The sequence below is a fragment of the Giraffa tippelskirchi genome, chromosome 9, assembly GCF_054371585.1.
Source record: "Giraffa tippelskirchi isolate mGirTip1 chromosome 9, T2T-mGirTip1v1.2.pri, whole genome shotgun sequence".
Lineage (NCBI taxonomy): Eukaryota > Metazoa > Chordata > Mammalia > Artiodactyla > Giraffidae > Giraffa > Giraffa tippelskirchi.
The window spans coordinates 151,248,222-151,271,202 of NC_137283.1; the positions used below are offsets into that span (position 1 = coordinate 151,248,222).

Genomic DNA, 22,981 nt, shown 5'->3' on the forward strand with positions numbered 1-22,981 from the left:
CTCATACTGAAACTCCAGGTAAGGGAGGTGATTTTCCCTGGAGCAACCACACATGTTAGTTTGCAGTCTTCAGCCACCCGGATTTGAGGTGCTCTCTGCTGTGTTCTGACTATGATCTTGGGTAGTTTGAGTAAGCCCCCGAATCTTGATTTCTCCTTACCTAACTCAAGGCTTGTTCTCAAGTGCCGTAATGCTGGAGAAGCCCAAACTGAACGGTGGACACCAGCTTCTGTTACCACCGTAAGATGCTAAGGATCCTTACTTTTAAGATAAACCTTCACAAATACTAATTCTTTCTTTTTAAATATTTATTTGACCCCACCAGGTCTTAATTTTGACATGGGGGCTCTAGTTCCCCTGACCAGGGATGGAACCTGGGCTCCCTGCATTGGCAGGCAGACTCTTAACCCCTGGACCACCAGGGAAGTCCCTAATGCATTCTTCCAAGTGAGGGATGTCTGTGTTCTGACAATGGAAAACACTCCTGCTTGTTCCCTTCTCAGACAGAGGCGTTTAGGACCAATGTCCATAGAAAGGATCTGAGACTCTAAGGGGATGCGATGACTCTTTTAGGTTGGAAGAATCCTTCTAGATAGACTTGTTTACAAGGCTGTGTAGTGACCAGGGAGAAAGCAGGATGCCCTGGAACTCTGCGCTCACAGGCGTATGACCTCACTCCAGTCCATTTCCTTCTTGACATCTGAAACTCTCGTTTGCTCACTACTGAAATAATAGGAAAAAATATTTTAGAATTCTCAACAAAAACATGGCAGTGTATTTTCTGTAACGTGTTTCATCTGGCAGCTGTGAATATACCACCTCTTATGTTATCAGCAGGTATTCAGGTTATTTCCCGTGGTTGTGTTATCATCAACACATATTCTTTCTCCCTGCTGCCTTCCACATCAGGTCCTGTGCACGGGTTCTCACTCTCCAAGCTCCCTCATAACTGCATGGTTTGCTCCCTTGCTTCACTCAGTCTTCGGCTTATGTGTCAGGGAGGCCTTCCGCATGCATTCCAACTGGAAGCACCCATCCCCTCGATAGCACCCCCAGACCCCCTTGTGTGTACCCCCACCCCCTGTATTGCTGCCAGCCATGCAGGCATCTGTGAGAACACCGTCTGTCTCTCCCCTGAAGATAAGTCCTTTAGGGCACTGGGATTTGTCCCTTTTGTTCAGTGCTGTATCCTCAGCTTCTGAGTAAATGATCTAACAAATGATTTCCCAGGTCAAAGAACTCCACAGAGGTCAGGAGCATCCTAAGTTTTCCACCTCAGAAGTGGAAGACCTAAGCACATGCATCCTAGGGACAGCCCCGGCTCAGATACCAGCCCTGTTTCTTATCAGCTGTGACTTTGTTTGTTTTTTTTTTTTTTTTTTTTTATACGGAATGCTTCACGAATTTGCGTGTCATCCTTGCGCAGGGGCCATGCTAATCTTCTCTGTATCGTTCCAATTTTTTTTTTTTTTAGTATATGTGCTGCCGAAGCGAGCACCAGCTGTGACTTTGAATGAGTTATGTAGCCCTGTGTTCTCAAAGTCATCCCTTCCCTCTTTTTATACCAAAGACTTGACTATCCTGAAGTAAAACTCAGGCACTGTAACCTTCTACAAATAATTTCAAAAAACAATGTAATGTGTTAGTTGTGACATTAAAGTATTTTATGGTAACATGTTATGTATTTCAATATGTGTTTTTTAATTAATTTATTATTTTGGCTGTGTTGGGTCTTTGTTGCTGTGTGCAGGCTTTTTCTAGTTGTGGAGAGCTGGGGCTACTCTCCAGCTGTGAGCTTCTCATTGCGGTGGCTTCTCTTGTTGTGGAGCACTGGCTCTAGGGTGCTTGGACTGAGTTATGGCGCCCGGGCTTAGTTGGCCCAGGGCATGTGGTTTCTTCCCAGACCAGGCATTGATTCTGTGTCCCCTGCACTGGCTGATTCTTAACCACTGGATCACCAGGGAAGCCCTTCAGGATGTATTAATTAGAAGAAATAGTTCAGCTACACTAGAGTGGTCAGATGGTTGCATATACACAGAATTCCTACGTGATCATCACGAGTGCAGAAGGATTAGGCATGTTTTGGCAACTCAGATGTCACAAGTGGTTATTGGCATCGATGCAGTTTTCTGCAAAAGTGAATATCTCTTTGCAAAGTTCCAAAGAAAACAAAGTTAACCTTCTCTCAATTTGCACTCTTGTTTACATTCCTTAAAAATGGGGTACACATTGATAGCTTGGAGTTTTTATGTAAAGCAGCTTGGGAGGAGGGCTCTAAGTTCATATAATCACAGTCAGGTTTTCCCAAAGCAGGAGTGAAAGGACAGTGGACAGATCTTTGTGGGGCTGTCTTGCTGAACGCAGAATCTCCTGTATCCTGGCTCCGCCCACAAGTTGAGGACCAGCTGTGTGCTGGGCATCTTGCTGGGGGCGTTCTGTATTACATGGATATGATATCTTTAATGTCTTATACCAGTCCTCAACAAAAGTTGTCCTAATTCCCCCGTTTTACAGCTGAGGAAACTGGGCATCCCAGGGAGTGAGTAGGTGCCCAAAGACAAACAGCTAGGGCAAGCGGGGTGGGGGCAGGGGTGCAGCAGAGTCTAAGCCCCACTCCAGAACTCTGGCTTTTAATCATTGTGCTTTACTGCTTCCTAAAGGTCTGTTTTCATTCCATATCATCATCATCATATAGCCCTGTGCTTATTAGCACATAACCAGCACTGAATAAATGGTTTTTTAAATGAACGATGAATAATAGACATCAGTTTACCAAATAATGTATCTACTGGCAAACATGTCTGAATTTCCTCTAGGCTTTTTATGGTAAACACTGATATTTCTTTGTGCGGTGGTGTTTTGAGGTAGTAATTGACTAAATAAAAGAGTAATTAAGTAAAAAGTAAACAGTTTGGAAAGGAGTTTGAACTTTAGGAATGTCTGACCTAACCTTGACTGTTTCTTTATGTGCTGCAAAATGCAAATTTATTTTCGATGCGTTATCTTGCCCATCCCTACTTAGGATTTATGTGTATGCTAAATAATGCGCTCCTAATGTTGTTCTGCTTACCATCATAAAATATGGAGTTAAAATAAGACCCCTGTCAAAACACTGTCTTGCAGGGATTAGTGCTATGAATGTTAACATAAAATGATTTTAAAATGCATAGACTTTATGAGGATTAAAAGTAAAAATATCAACTATGCAGTAACATTTAAATTTATATGGCTGCTATCTTGCCCCATCTTGGCTGTGAACTTTCTGCCAGAGGATGCTGAAAAGAGTCCAGTTACCCTTACCTCATGTATAAATTTAGAAAACTGCAATTATATGAGGTTGTTCGTAAGCTTTCATTCATACCAATGTTTGATATAATTACAACATTGTGCTGTACTCATGCAAAGAAAACCGAATAGAATTTTGAGTAAGAAATAGAAGAAAACTGGCCATCACTAAATGAAAAGTGTATTCTTATGTCCAATTTTTTATATCTTTTGGGGGGAGGGGAGAGAAAACTGGATTATTAGGACTTTCTAAAAGTTTCAACCTCCTGTTAGCTTCAACCATAATTGTTCTTTTAGCCATTAATTTTTTTTAATTTACTTATTTACTTGTCTGGGCTGGGTCTTAGTTGCAGTACGTGGGATCTTAGTTGTGACATGCGAAATCGTTTCATTATGGCATGCAAACTCTTAGTTACAGCATGTGGGATTTAGTTCCCTGCACAGGGAATGAACCCTGGACCCCCTACATTGGGACTGCAGAGTCTTAGCCACTGAACCACCAGCAAAGTCCCAGCCATTAATGTTTTAATGCAAGTAATATCAATTTTAAAAACTCCCTGATGTTTAAAAGAACCATGTCCAGTTACAAAGTGCTTGGGTATCCAATTCAAAATAAAGCAGAGTGAAGAAGTAACTCTTTACTTGAACACAGAGGTATCTCAGTGGAATGATAAAGACCTCATGTGATAGAAGAATTTGAATATATTTGAAAGACAGAAACTAACAATCAGCCTCATATTGAATAGTAAAGTCTTAAAGGAGCACACATGTATTGAGTCCATGACAAAGATATATGATCACCGTCATTATTCATCATTATCCTGCAGGTACTAGCCAATGTAATAAACAAGAACAATATGAAAGTATTGATATTAGAAAGAAAGTGATAAATGTCCCTCGTTTATATATACAGTATGATTGTATAATAGAAAGTTCAAGAAATTTATTTTAAGTAATAAGAGTTTTGGTTATTTGGATGCAATGTAAATATGTAATAGTTTCCTTTTTATCAGCAATAAGGAAATACTGTAAAAGGGGAAATATTCTATTTATATGTGTGTCACCAAACTATAAAATTCCTGGGAATAAACTTAGCAGAAAATGAGAATATAGAAAGAAAATCATAAAATTTTACTGAAAATCATAAAATAAGACTCGAGTCTGAATCATTGGTGAGATATATACCATGTTGTTAAATGAGAATAATCAGTGTTACTCATCATTTCTCTGTCAAACTAGCATGAAATTACTATAAAGTTACTACACATTGCCAGAGTATATAGTTATGTTGGAGAAAGATAAAATTTCCCCCTACCCTTATGGGTATTTCTGGCTGGCCTAAGTGACATCAGACAGATTAACAGGGGAAAACCCAAACTTAATTACGTACATACAGAGAATCAGAATATGAGATTCCAAAGACAGTCAGGTAAAATGAGGTATATGTGCCATCCTGGACTAAGGATTAGGGACAAATACAGAATCTAAGAAAACATGAGTTTGAAGATCTCTTTATACATCTGGGGGCTTCCCTGTGGTCTCAGATGGTAAAGAATCTACCTGCAATGCAGGAGACCCGAATTCGATCCCTGGGTCAGGATGATCCCCTGGAGAAGTAAATGGCAACCCTCTCCAGTATTCTTGCCAGAAAAATCCCATGGACAGAAGAACTTGGTGGGCTATGGGCTATAGTCCATAAGGTAGCAAAGAGTCAGACACATTGAAGCGACTTGGTGTACAGAGGAAGATGAGCGTCACAGTTAAATAGCAATTTTGTCTGGATTCTAAAAGAATAAATCATGAGGAAAGACAAAAAAAGTTTTAAAGAACAATGATGGATGATTTTTCTAACTCTAGATATCAAAACAAGATAATACTGCCATAACAATAAGGAGGAATAAAATTGATATCAAAGGAGACCCCAGAGTGTCCTTAATTAGACTTATTCCACTATATATAGAACTTTCAAATTAAAGTCTTGTACAAATTTATTCGGCATAAAGACATACCAAATTTAATGTGAAAATTAAAACCTAAACCTTTAAGAAAAAAAGCAAAAAGTGTGGTATTATTGGTGTAACATCAAGGTTATTAAAAATATAGATTTACATAGAACCTAGAAAGAAGTTCACAGTAAAATAAATCAAGTTGCTAACAGTATTCATATTTCTTGTATTTTAAAAATTATTAAATAAATATTTACGTTCAGTGAAAAGGTAGAAATGAAGTATGTCAAGTGATTACTGTCATTGACATGTGGGAAATGGGGTCATGGTGATGTTCATGTTATTCTTTACATATTTTGGTGGTGGTTTAGTCGATAAGTCATGTCTAATTCTTATGACCCCATACTGTAGCCTGCCAGGCTCCTCTGTTCTTGGGATTCTCCAGGCAAGAATATAGGTGTAGGTTGCCATTTCCTTCTCCAGGGTATCTTCCCGACCCAGGAATCAAACCCAAGTCTCCTGCACTGCAGGTAGATTCTTTACCATCTGAGACTACCGGGAAGCCCCCAGATATATAAAGAGATCTTCAAACTCATGTTTTCTTAGATTCTGTATTTGTTCCTAATCCTTAGTCCAGGATGGCACATATACCTCATTTTACCTGACTGTCTTTGGAATCTCATATTCTGATTCTCTGTATGTACATAATTAAATTTGGGTTTTCCCCTGTTAATCTATCTGATGACACTTAGGCCAGCCAGAAATACCCATAAGGTTAGGGGGAAATTTTTTCTTTCTCCAACAAGATTTATTTGCAGGCAGAATACATATTATTCTGCAGGCAGACTACATATTTTAGTATTTTTTGAAAGTTTTTACAATTAGTGTTGTGTTACTTTTATAATTTTAATTTTTTTTAAAGGAAAAACTGATTTAAAATCTGAAGTAATTTCACACTCAGAGTTGGGGAGCGATAGTATCTAGTCAGAGTGCTTAGAACACTGAATGAACAAATGAATATGATAGGAAAGCGTTAGCGGGTTCTGGGGATAGTTTAGCTGAAGTATAAGACATGGGGGAGATGACGACGAGGTCACTTGGAGGCGAATAAATGCCAGTCTGAAATGTTCTGCTTTCAATACGGTGGAAATAGATGCACAGTTCTTAAATAGTGGTTCCCTATTCTTAAGACTCCCTGAGAAGATGGCATTTGGGGGATGTTTTGAAGAAGAGTTGAGATATAATCCAGTAAAACAAGACAGTGGGGAGAAAGGAGGGTATGTATTCAAGGAATCACCATAGTTCAGGTAGCTCCAAGATAAGGCAGACAAAACAGGTTGGAAGTATATTTTCAACATCCTTAAATATGGAGAAGAGCATATAGTTTCTGATCCATGAGAACTTCCGGAATGATTTTGTAGAGTTATTGTTACAAGAATGCCACTTGAAAATGGGGTTCCTTTTCCACCACCCCTTTCCATCAGATAAGTCAGTATACCTTCCTGAGGAAAATAAGTGAGGATGAGAGGTTGAAGCCTTATTTAATGGGGCCCCCTCCCCAGGAAAGGACTCGTCAGCAGCTGTAGATATGGGTACCTTGCAACCAGCAGCATTAATTCTGGGTATTTCCACAGAAGGTAAGATCTCAGAAATAACAGTGGTGAGTGAAAAAGTTAGGAGTAGAATTTTCAATACAGTCCAACATATTTTAAAAAACATACAAACAGCACTATATTTTGTTTATGCCTTTAGACATGTGTAAAAGAATGAAAACATGACCCAGATAAGCACCAAGTTAGTAAGAACTGCTGACTATGAGAAGAAGGGAGTGAGCCAAACTGGGTACCCATGCATGAAGATAGCCTTCAACTCTATCTGTGCTGTGTTACTTCTTTGTAAAAGGAAAATAAGCCATTGTGGCAAAATGTTAGTTTGTTATTTATGCATTGGGAGTGAAGAGTGTGGATGAGGAGATACAGGTTAGAATTTAGGAGAGGCTGAGGCTAGAGGCATAATAGATTGGCAGTTCTCATTAGTATATGGTCAAGTCTTTACTTAGAGCTAAATCTGGATGTCATTGTTTTCAGTCGCTCAGTCATGTCCAACTCTTTGCCATGCCATGGACTGCAGCACGCCAGGGTTCCCTGTCCATCACCAACTCCCAGAGCTTGCTCAATCTCATGTCCATTGAGTCGGTGACGCCATCCAACCATCTCATCCTCTGTCGTCCCCTTCTCCTCCTGCCTTCAATCTTTCCCAGCATCAGGGTCTTTTCTAATGAGTTGGCTCTTCCCATCGGGTGGCCAAAGTATTGGAGCTTCAGCATCAGCCCTTCCAATGAATATTCAGGATTGATTTCCTTTAAGACCGACTGGTTTGTTCTCCTTGCAGTCAAAGGGACTCTCAAGAGTCTTCTCCAATGCCACAGTTCAAAAGTTTCAATTCTTCGACACTCAAGGTTCTTTATAGTGGGTCGGGGGTTTTACCTTACTTTCCAGCAGGACTGATGGTTATTTAGAGACATCCATGCTCTTCGTTTTTCTTGGTAACGGGAATGGCAGAGATGTGGACAATAGCTGACTTGAGTGATCAGGCAGCCTGAACCCTGGCAAAACTTCCTCTCTATAAACTGAACAGACAGAAATGACCCATTGTAGCCTGCTGTCCAGAGGCGTGAGGATGTCTTATTCATCTGCTAAAAACTCCTTCCCCACTGTAATGTTCAGTTATGTCCTAACAAATGAGGTAGGATTTTTTAATTTTCGTATATTCAAGTATGTATGCATGCAGACATTCTCAATTTTAGACACCAGTGATAGAAGTACATTCATTTGATTGCCCTCCACCCTACCTGGCCCAAATCTTGTTTAGTTCTTTGTTGTTTGTTTTATAAAATTGCATGAATGTTTTGGTCAATTGGATTGTTTTTATTTGTTAGGATCAGGCTGTAATTTAGTGATAAATTCTAAAAGTGTTTAAAGCAACTATAAAAACAGTGGTACTTTTTTTTCCTTCTGAAAAACATTTCTTTGTTTAGTACATACACAGAGGAGATAGAATTTAGAATGAGAACAGTTCTTAAGACAGATGAACAGGAAACCTACATATATATCCTCTTATACTGCAAACTGACATACTGGTTTCTGCTGTCGTGATTTAAATCTGTGTCTGGAACTTTCAGTTAGACCCTCTCTCACTTACCTTCAGTGGTATATCTTTGGGGTAGCTATCAAAGAGTTATGGCCACTCTTAGCCTCCCAAATTGTAGCTTTTTCATCAAGAAACTCTGAGCAAATCTCACATCTTTTCTAAATTAGAAATGTAACCTTGACTTTAGTCCCAGAGTTACTGTTGTACAGAGAAAGAAAATACTGCATAATGTTCAAATTATGTGCAAACTGAAATGATAGAAATGAAAAACACTATCATGTTTCTAAGTCGGCTTTATTTTCACAAAGAAATCAGCTAGGATTAGGTTCACTCATGTATTTTGTTTGTTTGTTTGTATGCATACGTCAGTTGCTCAGTTGTGTCCAACTCTTTGCAATCCCAGGGACTGGAACCCGCCAGGATCTTCTGTCCATGAGATTTGTCAGGCAGGAATGCTGCTAAGTCGCTACAGTCGTGTCCGACTCTGTGCGACCCCATAGACGGCAGCCCACCAGGCTCCCCCGTCCCTGTGATTCTCCAGGCAAGAACACTGGAGTGGGTTGCCATTTCCTTCTCCAATGCAGGAAAGTGAAAAGTGAAAGTGAGGTCGCTCAGTCGTGCCCGACTCTTAGAGACTCCATGGACTGTAGCCCATCAGGCTCCTGCATCCATGGGATTTTCCAGGCGAGAGTACTGGAGTGGGTTGCCATTTCCTTCTGGAGTGCAATTTCCTTCTCCAAGGGATCTTCCCGACCCAGGAACCGAACCTGCATTTCCTGTGTCTCCTGCATTGTCAGGAGCCATCAGGGAAGCCCTTGGTTCACCTACACATAGCAGCAATAGTGAAGAAAAGTGACCCAAAACAAATATGACTATTTCTTTGCCATTTAAGAGAAATCCAGGGTAGGCAGTTTGGACTGGTATGTCATCTACTCAATCATCAGGGAATGCCTAGTAGCCCAGTATGGTTGCACAGGCCCCAGCCATTACATCTGTATCTCAGCCAACCAGAAGAATGAAAGGCATATCACCATATCACTGGTAGGGGTCTTCCTACAAGTCATATAGCACTTCTGTTTACATCTCACTAACAACCTTGGTCTCATAGCCATACCTAGCTGCAGGAGGAGCTGAGACATTTTCTGGTTCTGTGTGGGCTCCTTTAAATGGAAAGGTGAGGTCAGCATGACATAGTTCAAGAGGTTTTCCTAGACTTGGAATCGAGTTAATGCCAAGTCATCCATGTAATCATCTGTCCCTCTCTCTCTCTCCAACATCTGCCTGGTGTCCAGCCATGATTTAGAGAAATGAGACCTTTTACTTCTCTACACAAACATACTTAGAATTATCTTCTGAATCATCCAAACCAACTGGCCCACTTTCATTCTTAAGTATATCAAAGGTCAGGATTTTCCTGTGTAATACAAATAATCGTATTTTTACTATTGGTACTTTACCCAAGTTGGACCCACTTCTAGATATGAGGCCATGCTCAGAACATACCAAGAATGAGAGAGAGAGAGATGGCAAAATGAGTTATTTCTTTGTTCATACAAAGTAAAAATGATACCAGACTTTACTTTCAGCTCCTTCTGCTTGTGTGGACAGGGTAGAGGTGAGAAGTGAGAACAGGAGTATTACTGTTAATACTTTGTTACCTTTCCTTTATAAACTGTTTACTTGGACCTCTCAAGGGCATGTTCTCTGTCAACAGTACAGAGAGATCCAAGAACGTAAATTACAGTGAAAATGGTTAAAATACCAGATACATTTCTCTTTCACATCAAATATTCCAATAGCGTATCAATAATATATTTCTAATCATATATATTTCACACTGTCACTTTCACTTTGTACACAAAAGATTATTTTTAAAATAAGCCAAAGAAAAATTATGCTCAGCTCTCCTTTTCGGGGCAATTAGCTTCAGTTTGAGTTTTTTAGACACAAAAAGGAATGCTGGCTTTCTCAGTGCCCTCATGTGTTCTGTTATATCGAGTCCTTTCAAGATCTCATACCACTGGACAAGCAGGGGGCTTGACTAGTACTAGTGACCAGGGCAGACACACTAAGGAAACATGGAAAGAAGGACCGTGGAGAGAGATCATTCCTGCCTCCACGCACCCAAAAACGCCTTTCCTCCCTACACACCCCTGGATCAGTGAGAGTGACATTGCATATGTGCCTCTAAAGACAGTGATAATGGCTGACTACACTGAGGTTCAGGTTGTCATTCTTTTGAGCTGCTTGTTTGTTCCAGTGCTGATTAGAGTGGGACCAGGCCTGGATAATCATCACAGTGATCTTGGAAGAAACCAGTAGGGCTAGACAGGACTGCAGAACCAGCCAATCTGTCTCCCTTCCTAGATAAGGAATGTGTGAAGTAGAGTCTGGACCAGGGGCTCTTGGATGTTTTTTGACTGAAAGCCAGAGCATTTTATATACAAAATGCATGTGCACGCATGCACACACGTGTCCAAAAAGGGAATCAATATCTTATGGATTAAGACTACTTCCTCTTCTCCTATGTAGTGTATCCTAACATTTCTAGTATTTCCTATCCTATTTCTTTCTTTCTAGAAAACCTTCTGGTTGCAACCCAGTAATTTGATTATGTAAAACACTAATGGATTTCTACCCTCAGTTCACAGATTCCTGCCCAACCTGCTTTTATTTAGTTAAGTACATTGTAGAATCTTCCAACTTTCAAGTTTGAAATGTTTTCCTTCTGTCTTCGTTTCTTTCTCTATAATAAAAATTGTTCTACTAGCAATGCTGGTGGATTTAATTTGTTTCCAAGCTCAGGAATCTTGGTTTGTCTTGCTGGGTTTCTTGCACTTGCAGAAGAAGCTAATAGAGGTTTTGGGGTGTTCTTTTTTCCTTGGAAACCTCAAGGCAAAATATATTTACCTTTTGACATTTATAGTTTTTTTCCTCCTTGGGTTGATTTTCATAAACTGCTCGATGCAAAATGTTCTATTTCATCTTTTCATTATTTTAGATTAAAGCATGGTGTTGGCACAGACTTTTAGAATTTGTTTCAAGTTAGTTTCCTAGTGTCCAGTTCTCAGGAGCTGCAAGAGAACAGCTCTGCCCCAAGCAGTCATCCAGAAGTCCAGAACTTTGGGATACCACAGTTTGCTAAAAGCAAAAGGGTTAAAACCCTGGTCAAAGCAGTGACCTTGTACAAACGCTCTTGATCCCTACAAGAGGATGGCATCTATTTCAATAGATGAATTTATAAATTTAATTCTGTTGCATTTTTATAAGGGAGGTAAAAATATAGCATGGAAAATTCAATTTTCATCTAAACTTTTTTTTTTTTCAAAATCAAATTACACTTTGGTCAGAATCATTTTACAAAACAGGATGATTAATGATAATGATGAGTTCAAATAATTGAACCAGTGTCTGTGCTTAATTAATTCTCTGGAGGAAGGAAATTCTGGGTCCAGGTAACAGAGTACATCTAAGTGGTATTACTGGTATTTTCAGAGTTTTTATTTTTGAGGCAGATTATTCGTGGAGACCTGTGTCCTTTCTGCACTTTCCATGTCTTTTCTTTCCCTTTTCCCTGATAAATCCCCTGTAACCTTCTCATGCGTTCCATACAACTACTAGACTTCCCCTCATGTGTAAATGCTGCCATCACCAGAAGGTAAGAAAGAAAAAAAGCGCAAGTTATTATTAATATTGGACTTCCCAGGTGGCTCAATGGGTAAAAGAATCCACCTGCAATGCAGGAGACGTGGGTTTGATCCCTGGGTCGGGAAGATCCATCCCCTGGAGGAGGGTATGTCAACCCACTCCAGTATTCTTGTCTGGAGAATCCCATGGACAGAGGAGCCTGGCGGGCTGCGGTCCATGGGGTTGCAAAGAGTCAGACCCAACTGACGCGAGTGAGCACACATGCACAACATTAATCTTGGATTCTCCCCGCCCCCACCTTTTTAACTATCCCCCCCCCTCCACCCCCGTAAATCTCCTAATATGTGCCTGGTTGAATCTGTACAGCTGATGGAAATTTGACTCTAAGACATTTTAAAAACCCAAGAGCAAACACAAATCCAAGAAGGCAGAAGTGATTTAATTTTTTGTAAAATTTCAAAGACTTGAGATGAGTTGGATCCTTTACATTTAATAAGTTCTAAGCAAGTTCCTCCTTTTTTTCCCCAGCTATAGTCGTAATACAGAGCTTTCTCTGTCATTTACTGATTCATCCTGGTTCACTTAGTCTCCTTCTAATCATTGAAAAAGTAATTATAATCCTCGAGGGCCAGCCTACCTTGAGCTCCAATTCAGAATTTATCTGCTTCTGTGACTCTGACCTCCACTTTCCTTGAGTTTATCTGCAGACAGCTGCAGCTGAATAGACCTGCTTGCACATGGCAGAAAAGGGCAATTTGAAGAGTCCAGTTTCTATTTCCTTTAGCTTTGTTCAGGAATTAGTGCTTCAGAATGAAGCCTAGTCTGGCATATACCTTACTTCTTCCTATGCAAAGGTTTTGTTTTTTTTTTCTGATTTGCCGTGAGAAAGTTAAGTGCTGACTGAATGAAAGCTACAGTTTGATTTCTCCCTCTGTTTTTCAAGAAATTCTTTTGAGGGTTAAGTTAGCAAACTCTGTGCTGTGCCGACATATTTCTTATCTCAACTTGTTTTGAATGAAACTGATTGCAAAGGCTGGGTTTTCTGTGGGACGTCTAACAGTCCATAAATTCAAGTTCATGTCCCAGAGTAATGGGGACTCACTGTGTTGTATATTTGATATATATGTCGGTTGCATGTATCATGGAGAGAAAAATTATTACTATTATAAACTGGCTGCAAAATCTGAAAATTCTAATCTTCTGAGCACACACGGAATAAAGAGCCCTTAGTGACATAGCAAGGTGGAAATTCAATTTTGCTACGATGATGATAACATTCGGGCATATCAGGAAGCCAGAAACTCAGGGACAACTTTTGGTGCCTCAGTTTTAACTCTTTATCTGAGTCCAAGGAGGGTTTTCCTCAGAAGTAAAAGCAGAAAGGAGAATTTCAGATCTAAAATATTTGCTGCTTTTTTTTTCTCCCACCATGCTGTACAGTTTGGAAAAGAAAACCCAAGCTAGAGAGTGTGGTTACTCACTTCCCCAGCCAGTGGTGGAGGGTAGATGCCTGGCTGAAGGAGGCTGGGAAGACAAGTCTTAGGACCTAACTCACCCAGTAAGAGGTGGTGACTCCCTGGCCCCCAGATTACCATTAAGTTCTCAAGAGGCCAGCCGGCAGAGTGAGTATTCTCTGCCTGTGGCCCGTTTCAACTGGTGTTAGGTACCAAGCCCAGATGGAGCTGGTCCTTGCAGCTTACTCTCTGGAGCGTTTTTGTTTTTCACCAGTAACACTGCCTGCTGCTCGCTGCCCAAGACTCAGCACGTAGGCTGAGAACTAAGAGAGAACGTGATTCCCTGTCCCTAAACAAACTGCTCTAAGACAGAAAATAACTTTCTGAATAAAGAGAGAGAGAGGATAGAAAGAAGGAGGGCGAGAGAAGAGGAAGGGAGGAAATACCATAATGGAGGCGACTGCAGGTGACTTGCTTTCTTTTATCACAGGAGGACCATGTTGCAATTAGAAAACAAGTCTGGGGTTCGGGAGAAGAGTCTAGAGCTACATCTTAGATATCAGATGATTACTGAAGTACAAGGTGTTGAGATTTTCATCTTGTTGCACAACTTGCTAAGCAGCTGAGTTAGAGAAATGCTGCAGAATTAGTTATACACAGACAAGGCAGGATGGGGTGGGGTGTAACCTGCAGTGAGATGGACCATAGTTTCTATCCAACCTCTATCGTCTTACTGTGTGACCCTGGAAAACAACCGTTTAAATCTTTAACTTCATAATCTATAAGCAGAGGATAAAGGCGATAAAAAGTGGAATGAGACAGAGGATGTCTAATGCATTGGCGGCCACACAGACATGTCAGTAAATGGTAACATCTGTGCCTCTCTCGAGCCCCAGTCTCTGTTTGGATGGCTTTCCCCACCATATATATTTGTTCTTAGTAGTAAGATGGATCACGGCCATCACCTCTGTTGTCCTGTATTCCCTGCTTTCTTACGATGTTGGTGCATCCGTCATCAGTGAGACACTACTTTTTATCACCAGGAACTGCTGTGTTGTAGTAAACACATCATTGACACAGAACATCAGACTTTGCTTAGTGGTGGACTTTTTATTCATATCTCCGGGTCTTATGGTATATAAGGTTATTGTTAGCATAATCTTGTTCAAGCTTTTATTTTATCGTAGGGAACGCATTTGTAACATTCTCAGGAAGAGTGTCTAGAAAGTACAAGGCTCCTTTGTTATGCTTGAACTAGAGCAGAATGTCTATCTCTGGGCATTTTGGGTGAATAATTCTGGGTGGTTGGTTTTTTGTTTTTTTTTTCAAGGGGGTGAGTGTCTGTCCTCTGCATTCTACGGTGTTTAGCAGCATCCCTGGCTCCCACTTACTCATTGCCAGTTAGAGTAACCAAAAATGATTTCAGATACTGTGAAATGCTCCCAGTTGAGAACCACTGAACCACACTTAAGATTGTGATTTGATAGAAATGGGTTCAGTGAATGTACTAACCCAAGAGATCATCCAGAATTAAACGTGGAGGAGAGTTGATTCAAATTTACCTACATGCTCATGATTAAACATTAAATGATTAAACATTTTAAAAGTACCAAAGGGAATTCAAACAGGAAAAAAAGAATGAACGAAAAGAAAGGTCAGAAAGATGCTGCTTTGTCATTAGGTAATGAATGAATCTTTCTCATCTTTGTCACGTTGAATATGTGCAGACTGTGCAGACTGTTTCCTCACTAAGTGAAGACCAGGGCATGTTGATAAATGTTGAGATGCCTGGCAGGGGGATAGAAGTTCATTAATGATTGAATGAGAAGAAACAAAGGTTGTTTCTAAGTTCTGGGGTGTGTATGTTTAGTTGAGTATGTTTGGGGCAGAACGGCAGAGAGTACATAATACAGAAAGGCACACTCTGCCCTGTGCATGGGACCTCAGATACCATCATAGCTTCTGCGTTGTTATCTCAAGAAAAGAGCTTACCTGGCACATAGGAGCCCCAAGGGGGTCAGTGTGTCCTGATCTCCCTTCTAGGGAGGTCCCTTATAGCCCTAGAATTTTATGAGACCATAGCTTATACAGAGCTTCCCTGGTGGCTCAGCTGGTAAAGAATCTGCCTGCAATACGGGAGACCTGGGTTCGATCCCTGGATTGAAAAGATCCCCTGGAGAAGGAAAAGGCTGCCCTCTCCAGTATTCTGGTCTGGAGAATTCCATGGACTGTATAGTCTGGGCGGGTCTTTCCGTGGGTCTCTTTCCATGGGGTCGCAAAGGGTCGGACACGACTGAGCAACTTTCACTTTTCATAGCTTATAGGGCCTACCTATGATGTCATGTTCCCTTGGTATCTCTAATTTTCTTAAAGAGATCTCTAGTCTTTCCCATTCTATTGTTTTCCTCTATTTCTTTGCATCGATCGATGAGAAAGGCTTTCTTATCTCTCCTTGATATTCTTTGGAACTCTGCATTCAAATGGGTATATCTTTCCTTTTCTCCTTTGCTTTTCATTTCTCTTCTTTTCACAGTTATTTGTAAGGCCTCCTCAGACAGCCATTTTGCTTTTATGCATTTCTTTTTCCTGGGGATGGTCTTGATCCCTGTCTCCTGTACAACAAACCTCTGTCCATAGTTCTTCAGGCACTCTGTCTATCAGATCTAGTCCCTTAAATCTATTTGTCATTTCCACTGTATAATCATAAGGGATTTGATGTAGGTCATACCTGAATGGTTTAGTGGTTTTCCCCACTTTCTTCAATTTAAGTCTGAATTTGGCAATAAGCAGTTCATGATCTGAGCCACAGTCAGCTCCCTGTCTTGTTTTTGCTGACTGTATAGAGCTTCTCCATCTTTGGCTGCAAAGAATATAATCAATCTGATTTTGGTATTGGTCACCGAACTGACAGAAGCAGAAGATATTAAGAAGAGGTGGCAAGAATACACAGAAGAACTGTACAAAAAAGATCTTCACAACAGTAGCACTGTGAAAGGACTGCACTCAATATGTCAGCAAATTTGGAAAACTCAGCAGTGGTCACAGAGCTGGAAAAGTTCAGTTTTCATCCCAATCCCAAAGAAAGGCAATGCCCAAGAATGCTCAAACTACTACACAATTGCACTCATCTCATATGCTAGTAAAGTAATGCTCAAAATTCTCCAAGCCAGGCTTCAGCAATACGTGAACCATGAACTTCCAGATGTTCAAGCTGGTTTTAGAAAAGGCAGAGGAACCAGAGATCAAATTGCCAACATCCGCTGGATCATCAAAAAGCAAGAGAGTTCCAGAAAAACATCTATTTCTGCTTTATTGACTATGCCAAAGCCTTTGACTGTGTGGATCACAATAAACTGTGGAAAATTCTGAAAGAGATGGGAATACCAGACCACCTGACCTGCCTCTTGAGAAACTATATGCAGGTCAGGAAGCAACAGTGAGAACTGGACATGGAACAACAAACTGGTTCCAAATAGGAAAAGGAGTACATCAAGGCTGTATAGTGTCACCCTGCTTACTTAAATTCTATGCAGAGTACATCATGAGAAACACTGGGCTGGAAGAAGCACAATCTGGAATCAAGATTGCCGGGAGAAATATCAATAACCTCAGATACGCAGATGACATCACCCTTATGGCAGAAAGTGAAGAGGAGCTAAAAAGCCTCTTGATGGAAATGAAAGAGGAGAGTGAAAAAGTTGGTTTAAAGCTCAACATTCAGAAAACTAAAATCATGGCATCCGGTCCCATCACTTCATGGCAAATAGATGTGGAAACAGTGAGAGACTTTATTTTTCTGGGCTGCAGAATCGCTGCAGATGGTGATTGCAGCCATGAAATTAAAAGACGCTTACTCCTTGGAAGGAAAGTTATGACCAACCTAGACAGCATATTAAAAAGCAAAGACATTACTTTGCCGACAAAGGTCCGCCTAGTCAAGGCTATGGTTTTTCCAGTACTCATGTATGGATGTGAGAGTTGGACTATAAAGAAAGCTGAGCAGCGAAGAATTGAGGCTTTTGAATTGTGGTGTTGGAGAAGACTCTTGAGAGTCCCTTGGACTGCAAGGAGATCCAACCAGTCCATCCTAAAGGAGATCAGTCCTGGATGTTCTTTGGTAAGTCTGATGTTGAAGCTGTAACTCCAATACTTTGGCCACCTGATGCGAAGAGCTAACTCATTTGAAAAGACCCTGATGCTGAGAAAGATTGAGGGCAGGAGGAGAAGGGGACGACAGAGGATAAGATGGTTGGATGGCATCACCGACTCAATGGACATGAGTTTGGGTGGGCTCCGAGAGTCGGTGTTGGATAAGGAGGCCTGGCGTGCTGCAGCTCATGGGGTCGCAAAGAGTCGGACAGGACTGAGCGACTGAACTGAACTGATGGTGTCATGACCATAGAGGTTTTTTGGGTTTTTTTTAAGGTAGCAGATCAGTGATTACTGTAAAATCTGAGTCCTTATTGTCCCTGCAACTTCTGTGTACACAGCAAGTAGGGATGTGATAAAATAATTTATATATAAGCATCATCTCTCTGCCTCACTGAACAGTTTCATAGATAGCAAGCGTGCCTGCCAATAGTGGCTTTTTTGCTGCTGTTTTTTCTATTCAGTTTGTACCGTGTGACTCACAGTGTGCTAGCAGATAAGAACAGAGAGACAACCACCTGGATGTCCAGTATTGGCTTTAGTGCAGAGCTCTGTTTACTGTGCAGGTTACTAACAGTGTTTGTCCAAATAGTCCTTTCCCAAAGCAGACTCACCGACAGGTCCTTTCTGAGCAGCTTATGAGTTTCAAAGTTCAAATCAAGCCAGGCTACAAAATGGCTATCTACTAGCTTCTGTGCTCGCACGATCAAGAAAGTCAATGTTTCCTGTTTCCATTCATGCTGTAAATTGAATCGCTGTAAACTCCTCCCCGCTCCGCCCCCCAAAGAAAAGGCATTGCCAAGACAAATACTTCTTGTGACACGGGCAGTTTCTCACAAACCTTTTTAAAACATGCAGCTTTCAGAAGTCTACACTGTGTGCTTTTCGGGAATGCTAAATCATAGTAAATGTATTTGTTTCATGACTCAAGACCAAGTCTGAACTACAGTCCACATTAAATAATTCCTTCGCCTGTATCTGTTTTTAAAATTATAGAGAGGACTTTTACAGTAAGGGAATAAATTGCTTATTTCAGATCACTAACGTTTTCTTCAGATCACTAAGAAAATGTTACTTACAGGTTTTCGCTGTCGACAAGTCCCAGGAATTGCCTAGGAAAAGGAACTTGCCCCACTCACAGCCAGATAAACCCCCTGCTTCCCAAGGGACGAAGACAGATATACAGCACTGCACAGTGAAACATCCAAGTTAGTTCTTGTTGATGACACCTTATTAAGTGGTCCTTAATTTTAGAATTGCCCACCAGCATCATACCTTCCGTTTTCTTATAGCAGTCTGATATTTGAAAACAAAAGCACAGTATTTCAGACGTTTTCAGCGGAGGAGAATCTGGCGCTTCCTCCTTGTTTGGGTTTTCTGCACATTCTTTGCCTCCATATTTCCTTTACATTTAGAAGCCACAGTCCTGAACCTTTACCATGGCATCCTGTTTCCTTCCCCAACTGAAGTTCTATTTGTTACAATTCCCCATACCTCCATATGTGTCTATCTACCTATTTCCATGGAATGATTGCATTTACTTTAGATCACCACTGGCTCCTTCTCTGACAGTTTCTTCTTTTCTTTGTTAATTAATTCTTCTTCTTTTTTCTTTTTTTGCACTGGGTATTACGTTAGTTACTAGTGATACAAAGATGATTAAGATATGGTCCCTTCCTCCACTCAGGAGATGACACATAAGTCTAATTAGGATGCTACATGCAGAAATAGGTCTGAGTCTGTGGGGCAGCAAACCAGAGGGCTAGGAGGGGCAGAGAGCTGCTTCCTCTTCCTGAGAAGATCAGAGGTGCCTACTAGGAGAGCATGGCAATTCACTCTAGTATTCTTGCCTGGAGAATCCCTTGGACAGAAGAGCCTGGCAGGCTACAGTCCATAGGGTCGCAAAGAGTCAGACACAACTGAAGCAACTTAGCACACACACATGTGCCTTGCAGTGTTAATCTCTCCTGCAGACGTGGTCCCTATCCTCATGGAGTTTACAGTCTTAATAGGGGAGCTTCATGTGGAAACATGCATCCAACTGGAAAGACCTTAGAGATCATTTGATCAAACCGTTAGGTGAAATGTGCATACTAGTCTACTTCTGACAGTAGGGTAACATTAACCAGTTTTTAAAATACCTTAGCATTTAAAAATAAAACCTGTAAAACTTTGGTTACTTAAATCCCTATACCACGGGTACCACTGAGATAGGGATTTTTGCTGTCAACAATCTCCTCTGGTTTTGACCTTTAACTACAATCAGCCCTTTGCATCCACATATACGGAAGGCTGACTGCATTCAGTGTACCACTCCGTTTTATATAAAGGGCTTTATAGAAGCATCCTCAGATTGTGGTGTTCGCAGGGGCTGCTGGAACTAATCCCCTGTGAATGCTGAGGATCGGCTACAGTGATAAAATCACCAAAATTGTCCTAAATACTGTATTAAAAGGAATGTCTTTTACTTCTTCAAATCGCCCTGCTATGTCTCTTGTTCAAAGGAAATATAGTAAAGGGGAAGAGAATGACTTGTAGCTGTGTTCATTCCAAATTGAATACTTTCAAAGGAATATTTTTCAATATGTCAAAAGCACATCAACAGTCATAAAAAATTTTTATATCCTCTGGCACCATACTCTTACCCTTGGGAATTTATTCCAAGAATATAATTTGAAACAAGTTAAAGTTCATATGCACAGATACTTTGCAGCATCTTTATGTTGGAAACAACTCAAACATAGAATAACAGGGGGAAGAATTTTGCAAATCTTGGTACATCAACTTAACAAAATTATAAGCTGCCACTTATAAATTATGAAAGTTTGTAGTACAGTAAGAAAACTGTGATAACTTTAAAAGATCAGACTACAAAATTCTACCTATTCTATAAAAATTATATAGTCATATGAGGTACTAAAAGGAAACCATAAAGAATTAGGACAAATGATTGACTAAAGAAAGGACAGAAAGAGTCTGAAAAAAAAAAAGGATCTGAAATTATTGGTGTTTTATTTTTATCAATTTTTTTAAAATGTGCATTCAGTGAATGCTGGGCACAAATATCCTCATTTGTTCACAGGTTAAATAGATTTTGTTGTATCTTAGTAAATTTTTTTACTGCCTATTCCTATCTCTGCCATAAATTATGACTTTGGTTGTGCTGTGAGTATATAGTACATATTCCATAAATATTTACCTTCTATTATTTCTTTCCTAGAGCAGTGTGCTTCTCAAATTTTAATGAGCATTCATCTCACCAGGGGATCTTGTCACAATGCTGGTTCTGGTTCAGTAGTTCTAGGGTAGAACCCTTGAGTCTGCGTTTCTAAGCCCACAGGGGCTGCTCGTGTGTCTGGTCCAGCTCTCTGCTCTGTGTATAAAGATGCTGCTGCTGACCCAGAGTCAGGGGTTATCCTCTTGGAAGGCAGTGTTGGATAGTCTCCCTGGTATAGCCATACCTGCCTCAGTAACATTTCTAGCAATCTGGGGGCAGAGAAAGAATGGTTACAGATGATTGTCTTCTGTGGTTATAAAATAAAGATGCTATCTTATCAAGCCTGATGATCAACCTTAAGCCACTCAACTAATATCAACTTTGTCCATTAATAGAAAGGACCAAGTGGCATTAATATAAGTGATTCTGTGTGTATCTTACAAAGAGTAAGAAAAGATTTTCTATGGTAATCATGCTAGCAGTGTTGTTTGACACTGATTGACTATTTGGAACCTGATTAAAAACTTGAAAATCCCATCTGGGTTAAGAAAAGCTTTGCCTTGACATTCTACAGTGGAAGAAAAATCTTGGCCAGGGCAGTGAATCCTTGAGGAGCAGTGGTGTGAAGCTGAGTCAAGAGTCATATTTTTACAATTCTGAACATTGTAAACATGAAGGAACATAAGGAAGCAGAACATTTTCTAAAACCAGGGGAACATCTTTTTACTTCTGTATATTAACAGGATACCATGATGTATAGTAGCCTTGAACGTGGAGGGGAACTTGTCATCCTTTGAATTTGAACCACACCAATGATTGTCAAAACTTACTGTTGTTTTAGAAGATAATAGCAGGTTTCCAACTTGACTCTCCGCAGTGACTGAAGCTGGCTTTGGTGCTGATATTGGCATGGAGAAATTCTTCAACATCAAGTGCAGAGCTTCTGGTTTGGTGCCCAGCGTTGTGGTTCTGGTGGCAACCGTGAGGGCTCTGAAGATGCACGGAGGTGGACCGAGCGTAAGTTCCATGCTTCCTTTCTAACAAAACAGAATGAAGCCGAATTGAGTCTTTGAAACACTCAAACCTGCTTCATCACTACGGTTTTCTAAAATGTCTCCTTTTTCACAAGTCACTATTTCAGGGCACTTAGAGTTCAGTAAGATCAAGTAATTAGTAACACCCACAAAGTTATTTCTAAGCAGTATGTTGGAAAGGAGCATAATGTAACCACGTTTTAGTTCTAAGAGTCTAAACTGAAGCTTGTGTCAACATTTTATAACCCCATGGTAATGGGAGGATAGAGACTCTGTTTCCTGAATGAAGAACAGAAGGGTAAGAGTGATGGCTTTTGAGGTTGAAGTAGTTCAGTGTTTGTATGGATCGTTTTTTGGTTCACTGGTGCTATATCTCATCATATTTCATCTAGCACTGTTTTCCTCCTGTTTCTGTTTATTATGATTTCACTTTATAACTCTTTTAGAGCAGTGGATTATTTCTGAGAGAGCTTTGCTTAGAAAACTCAAATTCTGTTTTAACATTTTAAAAGACTTTATCAAAAGTCTTTATCACATGTAGAATTCACACACAACTGAAAGGGAATTTTGTCTTTTCCACAGCAATGGTGTAGTTTTGTTTTGTTTTTTTTCTCTTTTTCATTTTTAGGGATTTCCAAAACGAGAATGAGAAATCTTGTGCTGATTCATCATTTTTGAAATAAAATGATTTGGCATTTCTTTATCACTTAAATCTTGATATGTGACACAAACTGCCAAATCTGATTTCTTAACTGGTATACTGTGTATGCAGACATCACACAATGATTAATTACGTAGCATGAAGAAATAAGTTTGCCATGATGAAACACCATACTGTGTAGTGTTTAATCATCTTAGCAATTCTTTGTCCTAGGAGGTGGGGCAGATGTTATTTGATACCATTTTACAGATGAGGAAACTGGGGTTTGGTGGATTTAGGGGATGTGGGCAATATCACCAGATCTGAAGCCTGTGGCTGAGATCCAGATCCTCCACTTTTTGTCCAGCAGGCAGAGCTGAATATGAATAAAGGGGAAACTTCTTTGAATCCCTAATCCACTCATTGATACCAAAAATAAATTTGAAATCCCACCCCCC

The 22,981-nt window shown here is 40.3% G+C and overlaps 1 protein-coding gene and 1 non-coding gene across 35 annotated transcripts in view; one reads left to right on the top strand and one right to left on the bottom strand.

Annotated features, from left to right (window-relative positions):
• MTHFD1L (methylenetetrahydrofolate dehydrogenase (NADP+ dependent) 1 like) overlaps positions 1-22,981 on the top strand; it is a 253,716-nt gene that overhangs the window by 87,401 nt on the left and 143,334 nt on the right. For 33 of the 34 annotated variants that reach the window (XR_014065472.1, XR_014065473.1, XR_014065482.1 and 30 more), the window contains one exon: positions 21,727-21,866. The exons of the other annotated variant lie outside the window; for it this stretch is intronic. Coding sequence is in view for 16 of the 33 variants with exons in the window: in XM_081530228.1 (XP_081386354.1) it covers positions 21,727-21,866 (140 nt within the window). In the remaining 17 variants the exon portion in view is untranslated. The remainder of the gene's footprint in view (positions 1-21,726; positions 21,867-22,981) is intronic. 34 annotated transcript variants of the gene reach the window in all.
• On the bottom strand, positions 1,382-1,490 carry LOC145522078 (U6 spliceosomal RNA). Its single transcript, XR_014065896.1, has one exon. It is a non-coding gene; the product is annotated as a U6 spliceosomal RNA (small nuclear RNA).